This window comes from Heteronotia binoei, chromosome 21 (genome assembly GCF_032191835.1).
Source record: "Heteronotia binoei isolate CCM8104 ecotype False Entrance Well chromosome 21, APGP_CSIRO_Hbin_v1, whole genome shotgun sequence".
NCBI lineage: Eukaryota > Metazoa > Chordata > Lepidosauria > Squamata > Gekkonidae > Heteronotia > Heteronotia binoei.
The window spans coordinates 93,963,384-93,986,551 of record NC_083243.1 but is presented as its reverse complement, the minus strand read 5'-3'; the positions used below and the strand labels follow the sequence as shown (position 1 = coordinate 93,986,551).

At 44.2% G+C, this 23,168-nt stretch overlaps 1 protein-coding gene across 3 annotated transcripts; it reads right to left on the bottom strand.

Moving 5' to 3' along the window:
• Nucleotides 1-22: 22 nt before the first annotated feature.
• On the bottom strand, nucleotides 23-23,168 carry RAPSN (receptor associated protein of the synapse). 3 transcript variants are annotated; one of them, XM_060261462.1, is made up of 8 exons: nucleotides 22,953-23,168; nucleotides 17,799-18,137; nucleotides 15,756-15,914; nucleotides 15,427-15,525; nucleotides 15,187-15,309; nucleotides 13,276-13,329; nucleotides 3,184-3,383; nucleotides 23-1,123 (listed from the first exon to the last, which is right to left on the bottom strand). In XM_060261462.1, the coding sequence occupies exons 1-8, from the start codon at nucleotides 23,166-23,168 to the stop codon at nucleotides 1,051-1,053; spliced, it is 1,263 nt and encodes a 420-aa protein (XP_060117445.1). In that variant the 3' UTR covers nucleotides 23-1,050. The 3 variants fall into 3 exon arrangements, with proteins under 3 accessions (XP_060117445.1, XP_060117446.1, XP_060117447.1); XM_060261463.1 differs by having other exon boundaries at nucleotides 17,799-18,122; XM_060261464.1 differs by lacking the exon at nucleotides 17,799-18,137.

The window sequence follows — 23,168 nt, the reverse complement described above, 5'->3', positions numbered from 1 at the left end:
TCAAGTTCATTTAAAGACAATATAGACTAATGGAACTTTATTAATTCCAGTAGAAATAGTTTACAGAAAGTATAAATATATTGTTGACAACACCACAAGCACATCACTGTGTCTGCCTATGTTACATCACAATACATGGCAAAGGAATAAGCACAAGAAATCTTTCCCAAGATATGCCCCATCCAACCTTCAAAAAGACTGTCCCTCTGCAGTCCCATCCAGTAACTGAATCTTCTAAGGCAGCAGAATTGATAGAGTGGCTCTCAGGATAAGGGAATTCCTTACTCTAAGAAGGATCCCTAGAAGACAACTGCACATCAAAAGCATAGGCATGCACATGGAGAATTACAATACCAAATGACAGATGGACACATCGCATACATGAACATTCTGGGAGAAGGGGAACTTACAAATGATAAGCTCAGTCAGTCCATTAAAGAACCTAATTTTATATTATTGGTATCTTGCCAGTTTTCCAGAGCATGGACAGGGAACTGCTGCTAGACACCCAAGAAGGAGACCAAATCTCAAGGCTGAGCAAGTATTTTACAGCAGGAAAAGACTGCTGCCTGTGTAGTGCTACAAGAAATCAGTGCTGTGTCATCCAAGAAAAAAGCACTGGGTTTTCATGATAATTGGTTTTTTTCCCATGAGGAATGAATAAAACAACCAGGGCATGAGGTGTGAGCAGGTATGAGAACTGGCCCTGGTGGAAGCTACTAGAAGTGGCAGTTCACTAGAATGAGAGAACTGAGATTGTGGGAGTCTGTGCTAAGCAGCTTCTTGAAGGAACAAAAGTGACAAATGGATTGTGATAACTGGCTTTGAGGAAAGAGGTGCCAGAAAGCTCCATGCTGACATCCACAACCCAGATGTGAGATAACACCAGATGGCAAAAGTCTAGATCCACATGTTGCATCCATTCTGTAGGGAGACCTTTCACTCAAACGGTGGGTTTCCAAGCTGTGTGCCAGAAATGCTCCAGTGGCCTGCTTTTTGGTTTTTTGGTGCCTATCAAAATGAGCCCTCTTAAATCATGAATTTCTTAGGTCACACAAATCCTGGTTTTACTGATGCACGGCGGCAATTGGGGCAACCACGTTTCCCATTGGTTTGCAGACACCTACAATGAACAAACGAGAGTATATCTTAAGCTAAGTCCAAGGAAGAACCAAATTTACATTAGTCCTTATCAAGGGAGAAAGTCTAATTCTTCTGGTCATCATGGATTTAATTTTAAGAGGCATGAGCAATTGAATGCATAAAGAAGAATGACTGAAAGGTGAACTTCTAAATATTCAGGATTATTGCAACTACATACATAAATATATGCAGTAAAATGTAAATTCCAAAAACTAAGTGAACGCCAATGATGGTAAATGCAATACATTTAAACAAAACAGAAGGTAAGGTGTGGCAGTATGAAGAGGGAAATTAATATAGACCCTGATATGCCAGAATTTATCCTCTTGTCTCCTATTGCAATTTTATTACATCTGAAAGCAAATTGTAGCCATTTACTTCAAATTAATCTAAACTGATTATTATGCATCATACAGTTTGAAGTGTTGAAAAGGATTCAAAAGGCAAAAACAGCTGTCTAACTTGGAAAGGGATCTTCCTGCTATGCAATCCAGACTGAAGCATAGTACCAAAGGAGAAGATGCTTGTAGAGCAAATAACTCGATTACTCAAGCAAAGAATGTGACAGGGCATAACAAAATATCTCCACAGTCAATCAGGCCTGAGGGGTGGGTGGGGATAAGCCCAATTTTAAAAAGCTGCAGGTTTTACTCATGTTCTGGATCTATTAGCTGAATCCTGCCAAGGGAAATATTTAGAAATGCAGATCCATGCCTGCAATATCCTGTCTTTCCTGCTAGCAGTATTATTTCACTGAGCCACAACTGAAGTCTCAAAATAGACATCAAAATATATAAAATATTCGACTCTCATTTCAAACTAATGAGCATCCTTGCTTTCATAATAGTTTGTTTTTCTATATTGGGACTGTAATGTTTGTTTGAGATTTTTATTGCAGTTTAAAAACAAGCAACCTGGGAGATGCTTCAAGAGACTGAAGGTGTAGTTATGCAGTGAACAGCTACCAGTTTGTATTGAGTTTTGCTTGCCAGATTATTCAGATATTTTAGGAACCCCTGCCCTATGCTGAATTAAAAGTTGCAATAGTGCCCAGCCTTGTCCTGTTTTGCTGTTTCCATTTTTCAAATCCAATACAAGGGATGCTTTCCCTTTCTTTGAAAAAGAAACAGGCAACATTTACTACAAAATGTGTTTTTATGAGCTCCCATTACTAACCAAGCTACCAACCTGTCTACAGAATTGTTTTCATTTCATAAATATTTGCTTTGTTATTTACTACATGCTAAAGTTAGCCAAGTCAGTTAAGGGTTGCCAAGATCACTTATCCATGACTTCATCTGCTATTTTCTTTCCAGTGATGATATCCTAACCCTCTTTGTTTGTAATCATACATCTATGCTACTGTCTTAGCTTTAGTCCATGCTTCTACAAAACATGGTGATGCTTCATCTGCCTGCACCTCATTAGCCCTAATCACAAGTTACAGTGAATGCACGTATAATTTGTGTACCATCACACTTGGTTTTTCTTTATACATGCCAGAGTAATTCTTATGTTACAGTCAGCGCACGTACAGCTGAAGATGTGATTGAAGCCTCACATTTATCTATCTACTATTTCCTGCTTTCATCTGTAAAGGGAACATGTCTTGGCCCTTTCTTACAAACAGATGTACTCTCACACAGGTAGGATATACATGCATTCACTGTAATGTGAATGGGGCTACTGTCTCAGTTCTCATCACCACCACCCCCCCCCCCCATCATGCACATGAGGTTACATAAGTCTCAATCCCAGACTACCTTCACCTCAGCTTCATTTGTAAGGAATTTTAGGGTCCAGTCAGGGATTTGGAAGACATGACATTGTCTCCTGGAATAATTTGCAGGAGAAAAGACCACAGACAAAAAAAATTACTAGTATTGCTATGGAACATCCTCTGTATCCTAATTGGTTTCATTACTTTCTGATTCCATTATCTTGCCTTAGGGGATGTACTTTCTACCTTTCCTTTTCAGACCTTTGCTTTATCCTGTTCTCTTAAAGATTGCTCTCAAATGCATCCTATTTAGCCCTTACTTCAAGTGGAAGACATGGGAGCATGGCAATGCCTGGAGTTGATGGTTCTTGTCTCCAATGGATTCCCCACACATGCCACAGTAAAGCTCCATTTCTTCAACACATTCATGAAATTTCACCACATGGTTACGAAGCTCTCGCTGCTGTCCCTTTGTGCGATAGATCCCTTCACACAAGCAGTGAATCTTCAGCAGGCCAAGCTGTACAAAAAGGAAAGACAGAGGAAGATTCAAGGGAAAAGAAATGAACAGATGACTCAGGACCCACAACAGCAAGAAAAAAACCTGGCAGACTAATTTTGGTGTACTAGTAGATTCCGACTTGTGAAACTTGCTGTGTGGCGCTGAGCCACTCATTCTCTCTAAGCTTTGAGGGTTGGTGTGAAGATTCAATGGGGACGTGGAGGACCACTTACCACTGCTGTGAGCTCACTGAAAGAATAGTGGGATAAAAATACACTAAATAAATAGAGATTTTTCTGCAGTTACCAAGACATATTTGACTAGTTAGCACAGGAAAAAAAACCATAATACCCATGTCATATTACATAAGAAACAATTTACAAAAATGTAACTTTTGAAAAATACAGTGCATAAGCAATGCTTTAAAAACAAGCTCATTGAGAAGGATACTAGTGATATCTATGATGAGTTGTATGAATTTAAATTTGCTTTTTCATGTTGAGGGAATCCTTTTGAAGTTCACCAGGATGAATGTGAATTAGGTAAAATGTGGTTTTCTATTCAATACTTCAGTCCATGTTATTATTATTATTTTATAGCAAGTAACAAAACTTTAGAGCACATAGTCCCATGACACAGGGAATGTTATGTTCCTGACAACCTGGGAAATGAAACTGGCCACTTTAGATGAAAACTGAAATGTTGCACTGGAAGTACAGTGCTGATACTTGTAGTGATGAGGTTGTTGCAATTCAGTGTTCTGTAGCTGAAAAAGACTGTAGTTGAAAACTACATTGGCCTCCACAGAGACTTGAGAAGTATGGGAGTGCCCTTTTTGGAAAATTTCTTTGTGTACAAGGTAACAGGATTGAAGAATGTTTTCAGTTGTCTACCTTTGTAAAGAGACTAGTTTTAAATCAATTACTGTATTTTTCGGACCATAAGACGCACCCCCCCCCCAAATGGGGGGGAAAGTGTGTGCGGCTTATGGAGCGAAGGGACGATAGGACGTACCTTCCTCCGGGGGGGGGGGGGCGATCCGCTGCCTCCAATCCTGGCGCTTCCCCTGCGCCTGCCTGCCTGGCTCCAGCTCTGCTTCCAGCAAGCGCTGGGATCGCTCCATGCTGCCCCCACCGCAAACCCAGCGCTTCGCGAGCGCCGGCTGCGGAGGGGGCAGCGTGCTTCCTCCGTGCCTGTCTGCCTGGCTCCAGCTCTGACGCTTACAGCAAGCGCCAGGATCGCTCCCTCCGCCCTCCGATCCCGGCGCTTGCTTTAAGCATCAGAGATGGAGCCAGGCAAACAGGCACGGAGGAAGCACACCGCCGCCTCTGCAGCTGGCGCTCACGAAGCGATGGGTTTGCGGAGGGGGCGGGTGCTTCCTCCATGCCTGTCTGCCTGGCTCCAGCTCTGATGCTTAAAGCAAGCACCGGGATCGGAGGGTGGAGGGAGCGATCCTGGCACTTGCTGTAAGTGTCAGAGCTGGAGCCAGGCAGACAGGCACGGAGGAAGCACGCTGCCCCCTCCATAGCCGGCGCTCGCGAAGCGCTGGTTTTGTGCTGGGGGCAGCGTGGAGCAATCACAGCGCTTGCTGGAAGCAGAGCTGGAGCCAAACAGGCAGGTGCGGGGGAAGCGCCGGGATCGGAGGCAGAGGCAGCGGATCGCCGCCCAGGAGGAAGGTGCGTCCTATGGTCCGGAGCGTCCTATGGACCAAAAATACGGTATATATGTAAGTGTATGTGTGTGTTTATAAATGCTGTCAAGCTGCTTCTAACTTAGGGTGACCCTATGAATTAATGACCTCCAAACACTGTTAACAGTCTCACTCAGATTTTGCAATCAGAGGGCCCTGGCTTCCTTGATTGAGACAATCCCTCAAATCGGGTCATACTCTTTTCTTGCTGCCTTCAACTTTTCCCAGCATTCAGGTCTTTTACAGTGAGTCTTGTCTTCTTATAATGTGACTGTAGTATGATAGCCTCAGTTTAGTCATTTTAAGTTCTAGGCAGTGTTCCCTGTAAGCTGAGTTATTGTGATCTAGCTCACATTTTTTTTAGCCCCCCAGCTCACACAGCTTTTGTCTTAGCTCAGGAAAAATGGCCCCAGAGCAAAATTATTTATGCAGTAGCTCACAATTTTAATGCCAGTAGCTCATGAAGTAGAATTTTTGCTCAGATGACTCCACAGCTTAGAGGAAACGTTGGTTCTAGCGAAGAGTTCAGGCTTGATGTGATCAAGAACCAACTTATTTGTATTTTTGGTGGTCCACAGTATACATAAAACTCTCCTTCAACACCATATCAAATGATTTGCACTGTTGCATGCTTCTTTTCTCTGTGCTGACTACTCCGTTTTCTTTGAATCCAGCCCTCTGAATCTTGTTACGAGTGTTACAGTTAATACACTGCAAGGAACAGCTAACCCGCCCCCCACTCCATGGTCAGTAAGGGTTAATAGTTAGAACTTGCTTTCTTATAGAATAGTAGTGGTATCACCTGTGGGCCTTTAAGAGTAACTCTATGCAAGATCAACTCCGTTCTGAGAAGTGAGGAGTTGGATTCAGGTGGAAAATTTTGTATTAACAGAAAAGTTGAGTGCTAATTAAAGGAATATTCTGATTGGTTATAGTTGTGGGGTGATGATGCCTTTAGCTCTATAGCTTTAAGAAGTTATTAGGTAGTGGGGCCACCACGTTGAACCTTTGCCTGTCAAATACCAGGATGACAAAGGTATGGAGAAAGTAATTAAAAATGATATTTTGTCTAGGTTTAAGAGTTATCCATTACCAGGCTAAAGAGGAGAACTATATTCATTAGTCTGTAGGAAACTATTTGTTTTTTGCACAATGAGTCTGACAACTGTATCCTGATTGAATTTTAATTTTTTTATAAAAATTTGTTTTAATAAATATTAGTTGTATATTTACAACTTGTGTCTTACAGCTGCTCATTATCCGTGAGACAAACTAGTCTCAGAGAGGCATGTTTGTGTAAATTTTAGGGAACACTCATGCCTGTGGTTCAGGATTGAGAGGTCTCCCTGTGAGACTGGACTGTCCTGGGTGTGGGCCAGTCCTTACATATGCGTCTTCTCCTTTAAAGTTCTTGACATTTTTATCTCTGTTTCCTCTTGTGTCCCTCCCTAGTCTTTGTACCAGCTCAACAACTGTTGGTCATGCTGCCGCCAAGCCTTCTCTTAAAAAAAGCAACAACAAAAAACATCTTGGGGCTGAAAAGAGTGCACCTCTGACAACTGGAGGTTTGTCCCCTGTAGGTAGAGAGCCAAGACATTCCTATGTCTTGTAAGGAGGAAAACCCACAACATACTAATTATTTAATTTTGTTCCTGGAAAACATTTTCCTCTTTCATCAGATATCAATTATTTACAATTGCTACATCTTAAAGAAATGCAGAAAGATCAAATAATCCTGTTTTCCTCCAAGCTGAAAACAAGACAACAGGCTCATTTCTCCCCTTTTCTATTCATTGAAATTGACTCCTCTAGAGGTGTATCCACACTATAAACTTCTACTAATTTGATACCAAAGAATCCTAGAAACTGCTCTTTGATGAGGAAATGAGGATTCCTTAGCTCTGGCCCCCCCTTCCACCTGAACTTCAACTCCCAAGGATCTTCTTCGTGGTCTCTGTGCTTCACACTCATGGGATAGAGCGCCTACGCCGATCCCCGAATCGGTATCTGAAAAGCCTGGGATTTTTCTGCACTCGGCGCCAATGGGCATGCACAGGCGTCCCAGCATGCATGCTCACCGGCGCCAGCGCGGGGATCCCACCAGTTCCTTTCTGACCGCTGCACGGAGAGGATCTACCTTTCGTGTCCCCGGTTGGTGAGATAGTTGGTTTTTGCCTTATTATTGTATATAGCCCGTTTGTTGTTTTTCTTAGTATAGATAGATAGTTAGTTAGTAGATAGATAGTGTAAAAAAAAAAGTTTGTGATTGTTGGACTTACCCCTCGGGGCCTTTCCCCCCGTTTGTTTCCCCCCCAAATTTTTCCCCTCAGAGGACTCTGAGTGGGTTTTTTTGTGTTTGGCGTCTATGGAAAGACGTTGGGTTTTTTTCAAACGCTGCCGCTCTTGTGGGAAGAAGATTGCCCCCCCAGACGGCCATTCTCTGTGTCTTCTCTGCTTGGGTGAAGCGCACCACGTGGAGTCCTGCCCGCACTGCCTCCGCTTCTCCAAGCAAACGAGAAAGAACTGGGCGGCGTGGCTTTCAGCTGCTTTAACTGAGTCGGCACTCCACCCTCAAAAATTGGCATCGGGCCCGCTGGCATCGACGATGGCGGACACTGCGGCCCCGACGGTCACATCGTCCGATGTGGCACCGGTCTCGACTGAACTGCTGATCGAGCGATGCTCCTCCACAAAACGATCCTATGAAGGATCAGTGGATATGCCCACCAAGCAGCGTCAGGATGACTCGGGGACCCGAGCATCCGTACCAAAGAAGGCAAAGTCGAAAGAGAAGCGGAAGAGGTCCCGCACTCCATCGCCTTCTCGTGACGTTTCGGCACCGATGACTTCTGCTCCACCAAGGAAGATCCTGGCGTTCCTGTGCCGCAGCCCATCGGCATCGAGAGGCAGCGTTCATCAATCTCATCTCTCGATGTCTGAACATGAGATCAACCTCACTCAGTGATCCTCTTTTTCCGGGTCGAGGCGACGTAGTGGGAGTGGTCCGATCTCCGAAGTAGAGGCATCGGCGCCGATGGACCCATCGACCCCGATGGAACCTAGAGGCAGACAAGATCTGGAGCCTTCCATGGCACCACGCCGTTTCCTACCACTACCACCATGGGAGCAGCATCAGTGGCCGCCCACCTATCCGTACTCTTACCCACCATATCAGTGGTTTCCACCGAAGGAGTTTGTGGAGTGGGATCAGCAATTGGAGGCATCCTACATGTCGAGGCTTTCACACCATTCCAGAAGGCCATTGGCATCGGCATCGATCCCTCCGGAGGGGCGCACCACCCCAGCGGCTGAGACTCATTGGTGGCCATCGGCATCGACCCGTTCATCCATCCGGGAATCGACATCGATCCTCTCCGAGCACTCCATGCAGAGGGAGTCTTCCTCGTTGGACTCTGAGAGCGGTACCGACAACCAGGAAAGAGCCTTGGAGCCTTCGCCAGTGTCCCATACGGCCGAGGATCTTCCTATCTCGCCATCGGAAGATCTGAAGTCCTATGGCGAACTGGTGAAGAGGATGGCAACCTCCCTCTCCCTGCCTGTGACGCAACCACAACCCGTCGTGGATGATAATGTCTTCGACATTATGCAAAGGGACACATCCACAGCAATCGCTTTGCCGGTCACCAAAGTGATTCTGCAGGCAGTCAAGGAGCCCTGGAAGAAACCATCTTCTACGCCGGTGTCATCTAGAAGGCTGGACCACATGTATAGGGTCCAGGAGGCGGGTGCCAAGTTCCTTTTCGCCCACCCGAAACCGAATTCAGTGGTCGTCTCTTCTTCCTCCAAGGCGTGTAAGGTCCACTCATCCCCACCTGACAAGGAAGGGAAGAAGCTGGACAATATGGAAAGAAAGGTCTACTCTGCAGGGGCCCTAGGAGTAAAGGTATCTAACTATGCTGCTTGCATGGCTAGATAACAATACTCCGTATGGGAACAACTCACCCCTCTCCTCTCTTCCCCGAGTGAAGACAAAAAGGTTGCTGCCAGGAAGCTGCAGAAAGAAGGCTTTGCTGTGGCCAAGCAACAATTGGCTGCAGCAAAGCACATGGTGGATATGTCCGCGAAGACCATCACGTCCGCCGTGTGCCTTCATTGACACTCATGGCTAAGGTCAACAGCCCTGCAGCAAGACACGAGGGCCTTTGTTGAGGACTTGCCCTTTGAAGGGGACGGCCTTTTCAGCACCACCATAGATAGTGCACTGCAGGAGATAGACAAGAGCCTGAAGACCTCTAAGAACTTGGGTGTGCAGGCAACCTCCAGAGCTCCCAAGGTGAAGCAGTGGCACAAACCCTGGGCCAAGAAGACCTATCAAAAGTTCTCACCTGAACAACAATGTTCGACCCAGCCTGACAGCCGGCCACCATACTCAGGCAACAACAGGAACCGTTATGGCTCCCAGGCCATTGGCAAACCCAAGGGCACTCGCCCTCAAAAGTAGGGCCTTTGACTTTCTCGTGGCACGCGTCATCATCCCCACTGGTTTTACATCTATCCGCCTCCACCCTTTCCTACCTGGGAATACAGACAGGTGGGCTCTGTCCATCATAGAAGAGGGCTACAAGATAGAGTTTGTTCAGATTCCGAACCAATCCATGGTAATCACCACTCCCCCTTCCCCACCTCTGCTGGCGGAGGTGAACAACCTCCTACAGAAACAAGCCATAGAGAGAGTTCCAATGGAGGCCAGGATGGGAGGTTTTTACTCTCATTACTTTCTGGTCCCCAAGCGGGATGGGGGCTTAAGACCAATTATGGATCTTCGGAATCTGAACAAATTTATTCTGTATCAGAAGTTCAGAATGTCCACTCTGCAAACAATCCTGCCCCTCATCAATCAAGGGAACTGGATGGCGACCCTGGACCTCAAGGATGCCTACTTCCATGTCAGCATCCATCTGGCGTTCAAGCGTTTCCTTCGGTTTGCAGTGGGTTCCCAACACTTCCAGTTCAAAGCCCTTCTGTTCGGCCTGTCCACTGCACCTCGGGTGTTTACGAAGATGATGAGCGTTGTGGCTGCCCATCTCCGTCTCCAGGGAGTTGTCGTTTTTCCATACATAGACGACTGGCTCCTTGTGGCGAAGTCGAGGGAGAGTTTGTCAATGCACATTGTCATCACTCTACGTCTTCTCGACACCTTGGGGTTGCAGGTCAATTTGGAGAAATCTCACCTTACTCCTTCAAGGACAGTGCAATTCATAGGGGCTTTGCTGGATATGAACCGGCATCGCGCATACCTGCCTCTGCAGAAAGCGAGGGACATTATCTGTCTGGTACAACTTCTACAGAGGCCAAAGTGGGGCACAGCGCAGCAGCGGATGCTGGGGCTGATGGCGGTGACGACAAGCATGCTACTTTTTGCGAAACTGCGGATGAGAGGCCTGCAGTTGTGGTTTCTTCGCCAGTTTTGCCCACTCAGAAACTCACCTCGAAAGAGGTTCGTCATCCCGTCCGTGACTCTTCAGACGCTACAGTGGTGGGAGTCAGAGAACAATATCTGTCAGGGGGCTCCCTTTCATCTCCCGACTCCCACTGTGACTATCACAACAGATGCTTCCTTGTGGGGTTGGGGGGCTCACATGGAAGGTCTGTGTGTGGGGGGCCCGTGGCCGCCAAAAATGACTCAATGCCACATAAATTACCTAGAACTGCTGGCAGTTCATTTTGCCCTATGTTCTTTCTGCCCCCTGGTGGCAGGGAAGATTGTGGCGTTACTTACGGACAATACCACTGCCCTGTGCTACATCAACAGGCAGGGAGGGACAGTTTCTCGCCGGCTCTGCGCTGTGGTGATGGATCTCTGGTTGGAGTGTCTACAATACGACATCTTTGTGAAGGCTGCACATCTTCCAGGGGTCCTCAACATGCAGGCAGACTCCCTCAGCAGGGGTGGGGCTTCCCCACACGAGTGGGAACTGCAGTGGCATTTTCTGAAGCCTGTGTTCCAGCTTTGGGGATACCCGCAGCTAGATGTCTTCGCTACGGCTGAGAACAAGAAATGTCCCATGTTCTGTTCCAGAGGGGGAGCGGATCCAGCGTCTCTGGGAGACGGTCTCCTGCTTCCTTGGGAGGGTCGGTTCCTCTATATGTTTCCGCCTCTGCCGTTGTTGATGAAGGTGGTCAACAAGATAGCAAGAGAGAGACCACACTGCATCCTGGTGACTCCCTGGTGGCCTTGCCAGAACTGGTTTTTGATCCTGCTCCAACTGTCGAGGGGGGTCTTTTACCAGTTTCCGGCAGAACCGGACCTTCTGTCAGCTCAGGGCAGTCACGTATTCTATCACAATGTGCCCCACCTGAAGCTGACAGCGTGGCTCATCAACCCGTAGGGTTCTCTGACAGGGTCCAGCAAGTCCTCATGAACAGTAGGAAACCTTCCACCCGCGCTTCCTATGACAGGAAGTGGCAGAAATTCACTCAGTTCTTAGTTGACCCTTCAGTCTCACCTAGCAGGGTGGGGTTGTCGGTAATTTTTGATTTTTTGTTATCCCTAGTGGATGCTGGCCTTGTTTTTTCCTCCATTAAGGTGTATTTGGCAGAAATATCTGTTTTTCATGATCCTGTGGAGGGATATTCTGGTTTTGCGCACCCACATTCCAAGATGTTTTTGAGGGGTTTGTTTAGGCTGCATTCACCATCAAGATCGCCCCCGCAGTTGTGGGACTTGACTTTAGTGTTGGACAAACTAACTCGTCGCCCCTTTGAGCCTATGGCCACATGCTCTTTGCAGCTCCTGTCATGGAAAACTGCATTTTTGGTTGCCATCACATCAGCACGTCGTGTAGGGGAGCTCACGACGATGCGTTGTGATTATCCCTATCTTGTTTTTCAGGAGGCTGGAGTTTCCTTGGCTCCGGACATTACTTTTCTTTCGAAGGTGGTCTCTCAGTTCCACCTCAATTCAGAAGTCTGGTTGCCCACTTTTTACCCTACCCCTTCCTCGGATGAGGAACGTAGGTTGCATGCTTTGGACGTTAAGCGTGCTTTGTTGTTTTATTTGAACCGTTCAAAGAGTTTTCGTAAGGACAAGCAGCTTTTTGTTTCATATGCTGCCCCCAAGTTAGGTTCCAGGATTTCGTCTCGGAGGCTCTCAAAATGGCTCACTGAGACGATTAAACTCTGTTATTTGTTGGCGAAGAAGCCGTTACCTGGGCCTGTTCATGGACACTCCACAAGAGCAATGGCTACGTCGGTGGCGTTCCTGAGAGGCGTGTCCCTGACTGATGTCTGCAAGGCTGCCACCTGGTCTTCTCCGCATGCCTTCATGAAGCACTACGCGCTGGACGTGCATGCTCAGCAGAGGACTCGGTTGGGAACTGCAGTGTTGCAAGCTGTTTCTTCCGGTTGACTGTCTTCCCGCCTCCAGGTATGTTTTGCTTGCTAGTCTCCCATGAGTGTGAAGCACAGAGACCACAAAGAAGATAGACAGGTTGCTTACCTGTAACTGTAGATCTTCGAGTGGTCATCTGTGCATTCACACTACCCGCCCTCCTTCCCCACTGCTGACAGTCTCCCTCCAGTAGGGGCTTCCAGCGGTCAGGAAGGAACTGGCGGGATCCCCGCGCTGGCGCTGGTGAGCATGCATATTGGGACGCCTGCGCATGCCCATTGGCGCCAAGCGCGGAAAAATCCTGGGCTTTTCAGATACCGATTCGGGGATCGGAGCAGGCGCTCTATCCCATGAGTGTGAATGCACAGATGACCACTCGAAGATCTACAGTTACAGGTAAGAAACCTGTCTTTCCCTAGTAGGAAGAATGGAAGGTTAAACTAGTCAATAGTATAGCTCTATTGGCATCCAGTCATGGACTTTACAGAGTTGAGCTTTCCTGTTTCCCTCTCCCAGTGGAAGAAGAATTTCTTCCATAGCTGCTGACTAATGCCTGAATTGTAAAATCAGGTGCAACTTACATTGCATGCTTTGAATTTTTACTTTGTATAAGACCATATGGAGAGTTAGGCGAGTGGTAATGAGGACTGAGTATGCTCCAGAAGGACAGAACATTGAAAATAACTGAGCATGAGTTAAAGGCAAAAAATAGTGGAGAGGAGGGGGGGGAACACACTGCCCAAGCCCATTAGAGAACAATTTTTGGAGAAGGGCATGATTTCCAAATTGTCTCTACAGCCACAACTCTGCTTCCCTGTGGACTCCCAACTTACAGCCTGCATAAGAAGAATATGAATGAGAGAAAGTACCTTGTTTCCCAGTCCTTCTGCCAGCTCATGGGCTTTTTCAATGCTTTCCAATGCCTGGGGAAAATGAAGCAGACCTCATGTAACAGCACTGCATATTACTGTGATAAAGAAACATACAAGTCACTTTATTTCATGCCTAGTGTTTTCATCTTGCATATCAAACATACATCAGATCAAGAGGCTACAATTTTTGCCTGCAGCATGTTTTAAAAATACTCAGCCTCCATTAGGTATGTATTGCAATATCCATCTTTGACATCAGGTCTGCTTCTCATGATGCAGATATGATGTGAAGGTGGCTTGAAAAATGTGTCTGCCTGGTGGCTGCTCTGTATGTAATGCCATATTGTGAATACCAGCCCAATATGTGGATCACCTCCCAACCTTGTGGGTCCTGGCTCATTAGCACAGTACATCATTTGCAGGCAGAAAAGTGTGTTCAATCTATAGTATCTTTAATGATGTCAGGTGGACAATGTTTGGAAAGATGCTCTCTGCTGGGACTCTGAAGAGCCACTGCCAGTCAGAGCAGACAATACTAACTCAGGATGGATCAGTGGCCTGACAGAAGGCAGCTTCATATGTTCATAGCCTACATGATAACATAAGCTACTATCAAAAATGTTTGTAGGTATATATTAGGGCTTGGATCCTGCCCATCTTTCCACTGCAGAGGCAATACTCTATTGCAGAGCATGCATTCCTCAGGGCACCAGGCATTTCTAATCACTCAAGACCAATGTCTTTCAAGGAGCGGGAAAGTGTCTAGTACACGAGAAATGGCCTTGAAAGTGCATCTGACCACCTCTGCAACTGACAAAGCAGAGTGCAAGTGGAAAGAAGGTATAGGATCCAGGTCTAGATCTCTCTCTCTCTCACTCACACCCCCCCCCCAACATTATACTGAATCAAGTCATTTGTTCATTTAACCCTGGTGTATCCCAAGACCACCCAGTACATTAATATTCTAAACAGGATTTTGCGAAAGCAAGTGAATAGTGTGTTCATGTAACTAACCTGAGCATGCATCACAGTCCCTCTTTAGCTTTATACTGCAATACAGTGTAGTGTAGCTCATCACCTAGAGTGTGCTCCCGCACTGAAAATAAATCTGTATACTTCTTCATGTTATGAGTGTCCATAAATGAATACAAAGATAGTGCTATGATGATTAACATAAAGTGCATTCATTAAAAAAAGAAAAATGTAGAATCACATTCATGTTGAACACCTGAGGCTGTCTTATACTAGTCCTGTTCTACCAAATGACCAACAGACTTGCAGGGATAAGTGGATGCATGTACAACCTGCATGTAAGTGCATAATGTGTAGCCAATGTGTGTGCACTTTTACAAATGAAACTGGGACATAAATGTGTGGTTTCAATGACATGTTCAGCTGTACATATGTTGAATATAATGTGCAAATTTCTCAATGCATGTATGAAAAACAATCCAATGTATGATGTACATGGATTGTACATGTGTTCACTGTAAATTGCAAACGGGAATACTGAGTCAAACCATTGGTCTGTAAAGCTCAATACTGTCTACTCTGACTGGCAGAAGCTCTCCAGGGTCTAGGGGATGAAGTCTCTCACATCATCTACTACCTGATCCTTTGAACTGGAGACTGAATCTGAGAGCTTCTGCAGGCACACCAGATGTTCTACCATTGAGCCATCTTCAGGAATCAATTGAATCACCTTCCTACCAGTTCTCTTTTCAAAGCACAGATGTTTCAGGGTGCTTTTCTGGGCAATGAAAATCAGCTCACAGGACCAGGCTAATAAAGGGAAGTTTTACTGTTGCTAAAAGCTTGTGATGGCTAAATTATTATGGCTATGCAGACAAGATTCAAATCGGAGAGCAGTGTAGCCTATTGAACTTCTCTGAACACTTAATCACTGACCTTGTCTGGTTCTTTTTGAATCACCCAGCACTTGGCCACCCCCAGGAGCACTTGAATCTGTCCCAGACGGTTTCCAATCTCTGTCATGATACTCATTGAAGAATCATAGCGGGGGAAAGCTGTCTGTGATATTTTAGGGGAAAAGGCTGTCAATTGATCTCCAAGCTTTAAAACTATATGTTCAGAACACTTCAGAATCTTTAATCCCATTTCATAATGTTGGTGCTTGTGTGTTCATACCTGTACATCCTTACGACTGCGATGGATATCAGCAAAGCAGAGCAGACATTGTGCTTGCAAAGGACGATCTCCATGCTGAAGGGCAATCTTCATTGACTCCTAGCAAGGAAGACCTGCAGTGTTAGAATTAGACCTTTGCCCATCATGCCCTAGATCCCAGCTGCTCCAGATCCTCTGTTCTACCAATAGACTTGCAGGGATAAGTATTAGCTGGAGCATATTGAGCCACAGGACTCTGCTCTCTCTTCTCAGGTTCCCTTCTCTATCTATTATGGAGAGGCATAAATTCTATCTCTTCAATTTCTGACCACCTCCACCACCACTTGTACCTCACAGCATTCCATTGCATCTGCCAAGTGTCCCAGCTTCCGGTAGGCTACCGCCATGTAGTACTGACTCATTGCACGATACTTTAGACTCCAGCCCTTTCCATAATCATTCACCAACTCAGCTGCCTTGCATGGAAAAAACAGGGCTTTCTCATAGTCCTTGAAAAGACAGGAGATAAAAACAGAGAATGGCGATAAAGCATCAAGAACACTTGCAGTGTAGCAAAAAGCCTGTCAAAGGAGGTGAGTCTGCAAAAAAGACTGGAACCTGGGTTCTGTCAACACAACCCCCCAACTGGGCCAGATTGCAAGATACCTAAGGCCTAGATTGTATATTGCTTGCACAATGGAGAATGCTGTCTCAAAATTGAGCATGCAATCCCCAGATTTATGTGGCTATGCATTTGCCTAAGTTTCCCCCAAAGTAGCAGTAAAAATTTCAGGTCTGAGACAAATTGCAAAAGGCTGTTGAACTTTACACTTAATGTGAGCATGTCAAAAGACCCTTGAATATGAATGTTTGATTTTCTTGATACAGGGTATATCTTCCTCAAAAAGTCTGAACAAATAATTTTTCTCCAAAGTAGGGAAACGAGAGTCCTAGTACTTTGGGTTTCATTCACAGAATTTTTTGAGGTGATAAATGTCAACCAATGCTTGTTTTGATAACCTTTCATCATTTAGAGAAAGGCATAGCACTGTGCCTTTTACGGCTAATTTAAAATTGGTAATGGTTATGGTGGGGTCTTATGGTTATTCTGTATTGTTTTTACTTTATGGGTTGTCTCACACAGGTCCCTGTGTGAACAGGATATACATTTTAAAAATAAATACATGCAGTACTGACTTAGTATGCATGAGGTCTCTGGTTCAACACCTGCATGAGGCAGGCTACCAGACAGCCATGGAAGGAATCCTGGGCACAGGTGAGATCTTCCCCAGTGAAGTCAATACGTAGATGGTTGGGAACAGATTTAAGTATGTTCTTCTTCATTCAAAGAATGGTTAATTTACAGAATTTACAGCCATGGAATGTAGTGATGACCACTAGTCAAGTTGGTTTTAAAAAGGCATTAGGCAAATTCATGGAACTTTGATTAACGGCTATTAGCCACAATCACATCATGGAACCTCCACCTTCAGAGGCATTAAACCATTCAAACGTGTGTATGGAGGGGGGATAGCAGGGGCTTTGGACTCTGTGACCTACTCCTAGGCTTTCCATAAACATCTCTATGAAAAGATGACCCATAAATTTTATGTTCTTATGATAAGCACAGTATTCACTTGCCAAGGAATCGCTGCACATACCTGACATGTCTAATCACAGACAACACCACACAGCCAACCCATCATGTTGTACCTACAGTTATATGATGAAAACAGCTGTGTAAATCAATTCCTGCAAATAAGTATCATCTTTGGTTTCTGATGAGAGAGCAATGACTCTTATCAAACATTTATCACAATTGCTCCATGTCCCTCTGAAAGGGACAAAACTATCCCCCTTATTAAGGGTCTAAAGTAGGACAGATGTTAACAGAAAGTTCCTTCAACACTGCATGCATCTAATTTTAGTTGTACTTTTCATTGCAGACCACTAATCAATCAGTCTCCAGTGGGGGAGAATGTCCATGCAAAAAAATGGTGTTATATGGAACTTCTCCTAGAATCTACCAGACAACTCTACCTTGAAGGATGCCATGTCATCATTCTCAGCAATCTGAACATGTGGCATGCAGCATCCACCAGTTCATACTAAGGATTTACAGGGATTTGGGAGGTTTATGCATTCTGCATGATCAGTTTCTTACTCAATACAGAAGTGTCCTCAGAGAAAAGTAACTGTCTTTTTCAGGGACACTTCCGCCACCCACCCTTGAAAACTAAGGTGCTAACACAGCAGTATACTATTTGTATGGGGCCTAAGACATTTGCCCAAAGCAGTTAAAAGCACACAGAGAACATAGGTTTTTTTCTTCTCCACCATTCAGGTTTTCTGCCTTATGCACTGCCCCCTCTCCCCATCAAAGCAATGCCCACCTTGAGGTGTGTGTAGAAATTTCCTAAGCTGCAACAGACACGACACTCGAGCATCTTGTCATCATTGTTGTGTGCATAGCGCAAGGCTTTTTCGAAACACTCCAGTGCCTTTTGGAAGATACTGAGGCCAAAGTAGGCATTGCCCATGCTGAGGCTGACCTGGCCATTCAGCTGCATGCTCACGGTGGTACCTTGCATGTTCAGGCATGTTTTACAATAGGAGATTGTTTTTTGGAATTCACACAGCTTCTCGTTACTCCGTGCCAGATTCAGGTAGCTCTCTGTAAGGTAGTCGGGGTCTTCCAGCTCCCGGGCTGTGTCAATCTGTACAACTGCAAACTTTCAGCAGAGAACAGAACATTTATGGGACGCTATCTCTGTTGCTAGAAAAGACACTGTGATGCATTCAAAGTCAAGCTAACCGTATGTACCTGATATATATAAAAGCCTTGGAGTTAAGGATACAGAGGTTTTTGGCACTAGGCTTCTCTGGCAATGACAGTAATTAATACTTTAAAATTTAGAGAACAAATTGTTTTGAATTATTCTCCACTAAATGAAATAGCTTTTAATTCATTAAATTAGCTGTCTTTCTCATCAAACTACTGTTAGAGCCAACACCCTCTCTCTAGTGCCCTTCCCCTCTAATCCTGCTACAATTTTTGGCTTTCAGCCACCTAAAGATATTTTTGTGGCCACTTGGGGAAGAGAAAAAGTTATTGGATGTTTTATCATATTATTTCTGTTATTTAAAATATTTGAGGTAATAGATGATGAAGAGCAAATGACTTAAGCTTTAAGTTGAAGGGTGAGGGTCAAAGTGTAAAAATGATGGCGGGAGGACTGGGCTTTTCTGTAAGAGAAGCAGGGGAGTGGAAAAGGATGGATGTTATAGGAGGGGATGCCTCAAATAAAATATAAAGGAAGCAAAACAAAACCCCAAACAACGCCGATATAATGACTTCTCTGTTTCACTTCCTTTCTGTGGGCTGCTTCATTTCCAGACAGGAAATTTCATCTTGTGAAAAGTAGTCCCTGTGACTCATTCCTCTCTGCACATCATTAAGAGAGGAATTAATTGCAACTTGGAGGCTGATCCCTGGTATCTCATGCACGACAAGCTTCCCTTCAGTTCTCGTTTCTCATCCTGATCTTTTCGCCTGCGGGCCCTTTCTTTAAGCAGGCGCAACATTGTTTTGTCCAAGCCAATTAGAATTAATGTACATGCCAGATACAAGGCAAAGGATGAGACAGTGTTCTGAAAGTCAGAATTTGCCTATCAGTGCATTTCCATTTATAAACTGTTTATTTCATAAGGTTCTCCAAACTTAGTACAGGCCTCTTAATTTAGACTCTGAAGTATTCAAGACAAGATGCATCTCATTTTGGATGTCTTGACAAAGCATATATTATAGCTGAAGTAATTTAACTATATTAAATCTTTGGCAGAATATCACATTTCTTTTCTCAAGAGTTAATGTAACCTCAATTCAAGCCTGATGATGTGTTCTATTTTTCTAAACTTTGACCATATGATTTCAGTAATTGTCTTGAACACACAGGCAAATTACCGTAAGTGTAAAATCTATTTCTTTTTGCTGTTTTCTACACTAAACAATACTATTTTTCCAGGATCTCCACAGGCTTGATGCTTCTCTTGATACTTTCGTGGACTTTTGTTTTCTCCAGTCTGACTAGTGTAGACTTTCTGCCATGTGGAATCATATGCTCTGTCCCATATATATATAGTTCTTGGAAGTGCCTGACCAACCTTTTCTTGATATCTGCAAAGGAGAGTTCCATAATTTACCTGAGCATCCTTTTATTGCTAGACAGCCGTTAGCAAATACATTTGTTTCTGGGCCCAATTCAAGGTGCTGATACTAACCTTTAAAGCCTGATAAGGTTTGGGGCAAGCATACCCTAAGGACCTGCCTTCTCCCATATGAATCTACTGCTCCATTCTAGACATCTGCGGAGGCCCTGATTCTGGTGCCCTAACGTCATCTGAGACTAGATGAGTAGCAACCCAAGAAAGGGCCTTCAAGGTTGTGGCACCAAAACTTTGGCGCTCCCTTACCTGTAGACTCATCTGTTTCTTTCTACTATAGTCTTCTTCCAGGGGTTGAAGACTTTTTGTTCTGTATGGCATACCTCCAATAACTATTATTAGTCTCCATCCTGTTTTTGGTGTTATGTCTGGTTTTTTTAAATTGAAGTACTCTATATATACGTGTTATATGTTTTGAATGTTGAGATGTTTTAAGGTAACATAAACATGTTTTAAATAAATAAAAATAATATTAATAATTAAGGCAAAAGTCCTCACCTTTCCTTCCTGTGTTTAAAAACCAGACAGCTTCTTTTATTAAGTCTGCTTCACATAGTCAAACCATGAGGGAACCCAGTCATTATGATGGCTTACCATGGAAAACATAAATATTGCCTCAACTTATAGGTGCCTACACATTCAAAGGTGGTTTTGCAAATGAAGCAGGTCTTAGAACTGGACACTCTTTTCCCACAACCACCACTTCATTCTGCATATGGAAAAACTGGTGCCTGCACATAGTAAATTAGAAGGTCAAGGAGAAGGCTAGGCCTTCTGATTCTTGTGCTAGGTTTTTTTTTGTGTTAGATGGAGTTTTCTATGACAAGACACAATCCTCTCATGTTTTTATATTTCCTTTCAAGTCTTCTTTTGCAAAGCCCACCTCTCTGCAACACTTAATTGTGATTTACTTTCTCACATCATAATTAGCATTTCAGCTGCTTTGCAACTTCTTATGGCTTCTAATTAAGGCAATCTAGTGCAAAATTAAAACAGCCTGTTGAGCTGCTTTGTATGATGAATTCACAATCATCAGTATGAAGTAGTCCTATTCAAGGATGTGTCATTTTCTTTCCTATTTTCCATTGTTTTTTAAAAAAAATTTCACATGCTTCATTATTATACATGCTTCTCCCCCCATTTGATTTTATTCCCTTGGAATTCCATGGGAATGTCCTCTTTTTCCTGTTTGTCTCCCCTAAATAACTCATTTAAGTCTGTTGTGGCAGCACCAGGCTCTGGCTGGCTAACATGCAGGAGAGCAGGAAGAAAATCTTTTCCCTTCAGGCCTCAGGTGCTGTTTTGGATGTGGAGGTACCACACCTACTGTAACCTGGGTAATATAGTCCATAAGGTGCTCAACAACTTAAAGCAGATACTTTGAGGACTACATTGCTGAAGGCACAGGAGGTGTGGCACATCAGATGCATAGGAAGCAGTGTTTGTAGACTAGCTACCTGCCTGCCTGGCCACCAACACCTTGCATCTGCCACAGCAGAAGCCTCAGCTACCCAACAAGGGCTATTGGTGAGGAGGAGAAGGAAGGAGAAAGGAGTTAGGTTTAATTAACACAAGCAGTACATAAAATTGTTCAGTCTTTCCTATTTCCCTTAAAGTCCCAAATAAATAAATGGCTCTTTTAAGTTCATTTTTAAAGTTTGGGAATAAATGCAGTTCCTGAGCCCCATGCCCTACTATTTTGTACCAGCACAGAATTTAGCACCCACAGCTTCTAAACTGAGATGAGATATTTTTCCTTCAGTCATTTCCATAATTTTGCCTCGCTAAACCTTCTGCTTTGCTCCAAAGTTCTTCAAGCTCAATTGAATATATCCAGCCTTTTTCAGAACATCCATGCAATCTTTTTCTTTGATGCTGAATCAAAACCCAAACATCAGGGTTCTCGGACCACCATTTTTGCCTTTTCATTCAATCCACCGCATGCACACCTGGTACACCTTAACTTTGTTTTTCTACACCTGGAAGTCCTTTTTATCTTTTCCTGCTCAGTTCACATAAAATGGTTGCAGATCCTCTCAACTGCGCTGATGCAAAGATTGTTTGACACCTGACTGATAGATGTATTAAGATTGCTAAACTGTGCTAGCTAAAGAATTTTAATTTGCAAGCTGGAATGCTCCTAGCTTCAGTGTGTGTGTTTGAGGAATTAAGCTCCCTCTCTTCCTACTACAGCTTGGCTTTCATTCTCACCTGGCCTGGCTGTGAATTCTTTAGATGACGTATTGTCTCATTCAGATGCATGGCAGAGGTAAATATGCTTACTATATGAAACCACCTCTAAACACCTCTGTTTGGATGTTTTAATGTTTGTTTCTTAGCAGTCTCTGATTGAATTAGTATACATTTAGAGAGTGAACTCTTCAAACCAGAGTAACATTTAGCTTATACATACCAGTACAGGCTCCAATTTGAAAATAACTTGGTCTTTGGTGTCTGAACACTGTGCAAAAATACACACACTTGCAGCTGTTACTACTATACTTTAGAAGTAACAATTTTTTCATATGTTTTATTTAGGGGACCCCACCCATGGAAATGCATCTTTCCCACCTGTCAATAGCCAAACCCAGATGCACATCAAATTCGAAGCTACTGGTGTTGCTAACATCTTAACGTGCCTTAATGAGAGCTGGTTTCATATTAGTAATAAAGAGACTAGTGGTGAGCATGTGGAAGACCCTTGTTCAAACCTGACATCACTGGATGGCCTAGCACAAGGCATTCTCTCTCAGCTTAAGGCCACCCCCCCATCCATAAATTTGTAACACAGAGATAAGTAATACCCTATGCATAATTGTAAGGATTGCTGAAATAATAACTGTTAAATCATTTGCAAAATTTGTACTATGCCAATACTAAGCAACCTGACGATGACCCACCCTTTGGGTGTTTGTTCCATCACCATTTGATGCTTTGATGATGATAAAGTATAAAAGTTGGTAACTGTACTAAAGACAGTCAATTGTTACATCACACTATCCTGGCAGGGATAGCTGCACAAGGTAATGTCTCTCAATCCTCCTGCATTTCGGTAATGCAAACAAAACTGAACAACCTGCATGGTAATATGCTACAACTAGAACCACACTGTCCCTGACAATCAATACTGCAAATGAGCAAGAATTTCTGGGGGTGAGAGATAGGGAGCATATTTTAATTTACAAACACAGACAAATGGCTGCATTTCATATCTATATTTCTAAATGGCAGCTCAGCATAACCAAAGCCCTAATTTTTCACTCCCATCTTCTCTGTAGTATAGTAAACAAAAAAATAATGCATTCAGTCTGAGATTACATTACCTTTAGCATATCTTTGTACCTGCCCATCTCTGAGTGAGCAGTGATGAGACATCCCAGAACTCGGAATCTGCCAGCAGCATCTGTGGTCTTTTCCAAAACCCTCAGCCAGACTTGCAGGGCCTTTTCTGTCTGGTTGGACTGGTACAGTTGGAGTCCTTTTTCTATCTGCTGCTTTGTCTGGTCCTGACCCATCTCTCTTGTGATCAAGAGCTTCAT